This window comes from Penaeus japonicus, unplaced genomic scaffold (genome assembly GCF_977035675.1).
Source record: "Penaeus japonicus unplaced genomic scaffold, GWHDUDI00000001_assembly GWHDUDI00000013, whole genome shotgun sequence".
In the NCBI taxonomy this organism is placed as follows: Eukaryota; Metazoa; Arthropoda; class Malacostraca; order Decapoda; family Penaeidae; genus Penaeus; species Penaeus japonicus.
In genome coordinates this window covers 5391563-5394062 of record NW_028234415.1, presented here as the reverse complement: position 1 = coordinate 5394062, position 2500 = coordinate 5391563, and the positions used below count along the sequence as shown (strand labels likewise).

Genomic DNA, 2500 nt, shown 5'->3' with positions numbered 1-2500 from the left:
ATTCTATAAATACTGATACCTTACCTGAAAAATTGTAGATATATCATAGTTTTTTTCTCTTTATCTGACAATCAAACAATGGAAAATCATGTGTAGGAATTTATGATAAATCCAACTTAGTCCCTCTACTATTTCAATAATTGCATATTAAATAGACAATTTGTTCAATAAATTCTAGAAACTAGAATGATCACGTAGCACTTCCATAACCAGGTGGTCCTGATTTTCCAGGTGTAGGAACATGGTATATCCCAACTGACTGGTCCCAAGCACAGTCAGCTAGTAATCCTTCAACATGGTTTGAGAAATCTAAACCATATACAAATTCACTGTGAGTTTCCATAACAGATAACAAGGGGTTCGGTAGTGAATGGTCCCATATTCTGAAATATGAGAAGTCATAAATTAGTTGCAGATCTTTACTCTTTTGATAAATAAAAACTAAGAAATCAATATTCAATAATATAAAATCAGAGGTTCTCCCCTGAAAAAAGTACATTGGAAAACTCTTTAATAATAAATTACATATAATGTATCAAGAAAATAAATACCAATTAGAGAAAAATGAAAGACTTTTCAATAAATGCCAATAGATTTAGGACTGCCTGAAAAAAAGGGACTTACACTAATAACATCTCTCAAGTCAACAGGACTGTATGTAAATTAATGAGTGGTTTCTTTGCCAAAACCACTGAATCTGATTTAATAGTACATGACCTTAACAGTTGACCTTAGCAGCAAGTCAAACATAAACATATAGAGCTCAGTTTAAATTACTAATCAGTGTCAATTTTTCCAAATTAGGACCATTAATAATAACTAGCCAACTTCACTGATAGTTTGAAACAGCTAGTTTCTTAAACTGTCAGCTGGTTAACCCTTCCATGGTGGGCTTGTTTCATGGGTGCAAACACTTTTTTGAAATTAAAGGCGATTTATTCCTTCAGTTGTGTAACTACAACATCAGAATAGTTTTGAGAAAAAAACAGAAAACAAATAGAAAGTGATCATCTCTCTTACTGTAAGGTAACATCAAATGTGAAAATGTTGAATTATCAACAAGGTGTTTAACATTGCAAATCTGTACATAACATCAAGGTGAGAGGAAAGTGATAAGTGGGTACAGGCAAGGTCTAAAGGAATTGTAGCATGGTTTATTTATAGAAAAAATGACAAGCTAACAAACAAAACCCTTTCATTTCAAGCGTATTGCTTGTGTAGTAGCAGCAGATATGCCAGATGGTGTTTGAATATTTATTAATTCTTTTCATAACTATCTATCAGAGGTCAAAAATTTAAATGTTTTTATTACAATGTCTGGTACTGGATTGTGGACATTCAAGAGTTATTGTTTAATTAAATTTGTAAATATTTACGACAACACTACACTAATAGTGTTATATTTAGTCTCAGCCCATGCAGTGCTAAGCAAAATGTGCTCTATTAACATCATATACTTTCTCTTTGGCATTCTGGCAGCCTCTCTGTATATATACAATTTTACTGATTTACCATATTGTGAGGTCTATATTAGCCATTTGATATACTATAACTAGACTGATATTCATTGCAATCATAGGACTCCTCATTAGCTCACGATGCAGTTTACACACTGTGTAATTGAAGTAATGTGGTTCTATGGGATGTCAAAAATATTTTGTTGGTCTAATATTTTTAAATCTTTATGAAAAACAGTTTTATTATTATTTATATTACGAACACAAGAGAAAGAGGACCCAGAAAAGCATTGCATCAAAGAGTGGTAGCCCTCTAAGCAGGTGTACTGACAAAAAACTATCTGAACATAATCTTGCACCATGACTGAACATGACCTTACACAACTATAAATGACTTTATCTATTTTCTTCTGCTGGTGTGTTGAGCTTCCATAGAATTAGCGTTCTGGTGCCATGCTGAAGGAATGGACCTCTACCCCAGTACTAACCACCTATCTTGTGGGTATATTGGCCAGAGAGCTAAAGTGTTTTGACATATTTATAATCACAAATATAATTATCTGCTAATTACGTAAATACACTTTGAAAGTACAGTCTGTATTCATGTCTTGGTTTGGATGTCTTGCTACCTGCTGGCAAGGCTTTTTAAATCATAACTTGGCATAAATGCAACTCAAAGACATGAAATTTGATGGTGTAGTGCATTTGCCTTGCCATTCAGAGTTACTGGAGTTAACTACATCAGGTATGATGTTCAATTAATTACATATGTTATTCAAAACGGTGAAAAATATTATATATGGAGATATATTTGCATCCTTCTTTAAGATAAATGAACTACGATGATTGGAATGCATTTGAGAGTTTATGATCATCATGAGGTATATGGTTTTCATTTTATTGGTTTTGGAAAGTTGTAATTGACTTTTGTAGTACATACTACACATTTTCTGGTCAAATATTTTTTTATTCTATGCAAAGGAAGTAATACAAATTTATAGGATGAAAACATGTTTCTAATCTTATTTTAAACATCTGGTATA

The 2500-nt window shown here is 32.2% G+C and overlaps 1 protein-coding gene across 1 annotated transcript in view; it reads right to left on the bottom strand.

Moving 5' to 3' along the window:
• Positions 1-2500, bottom strand: part of LOC122258036 (peroxisomal targeting signal 2 receptor) — a 10656-nt gene that overhangs the window by 1730 nt on the left and 6426 nt on the right. Inside the window, exon 8 of the mRNA XM_043023719.2 lies at positions 1-383. This exon is cut by the window's left edge and continues 1730 nt beyond it. Coding sequence (XP_042879653.1) covers positions 191-383 — 193 coding nt within the window. The 3' untranslated portion in view covers positions 1-190. The remainder of the gene's footprint in view (positions 384-2500) is intronic.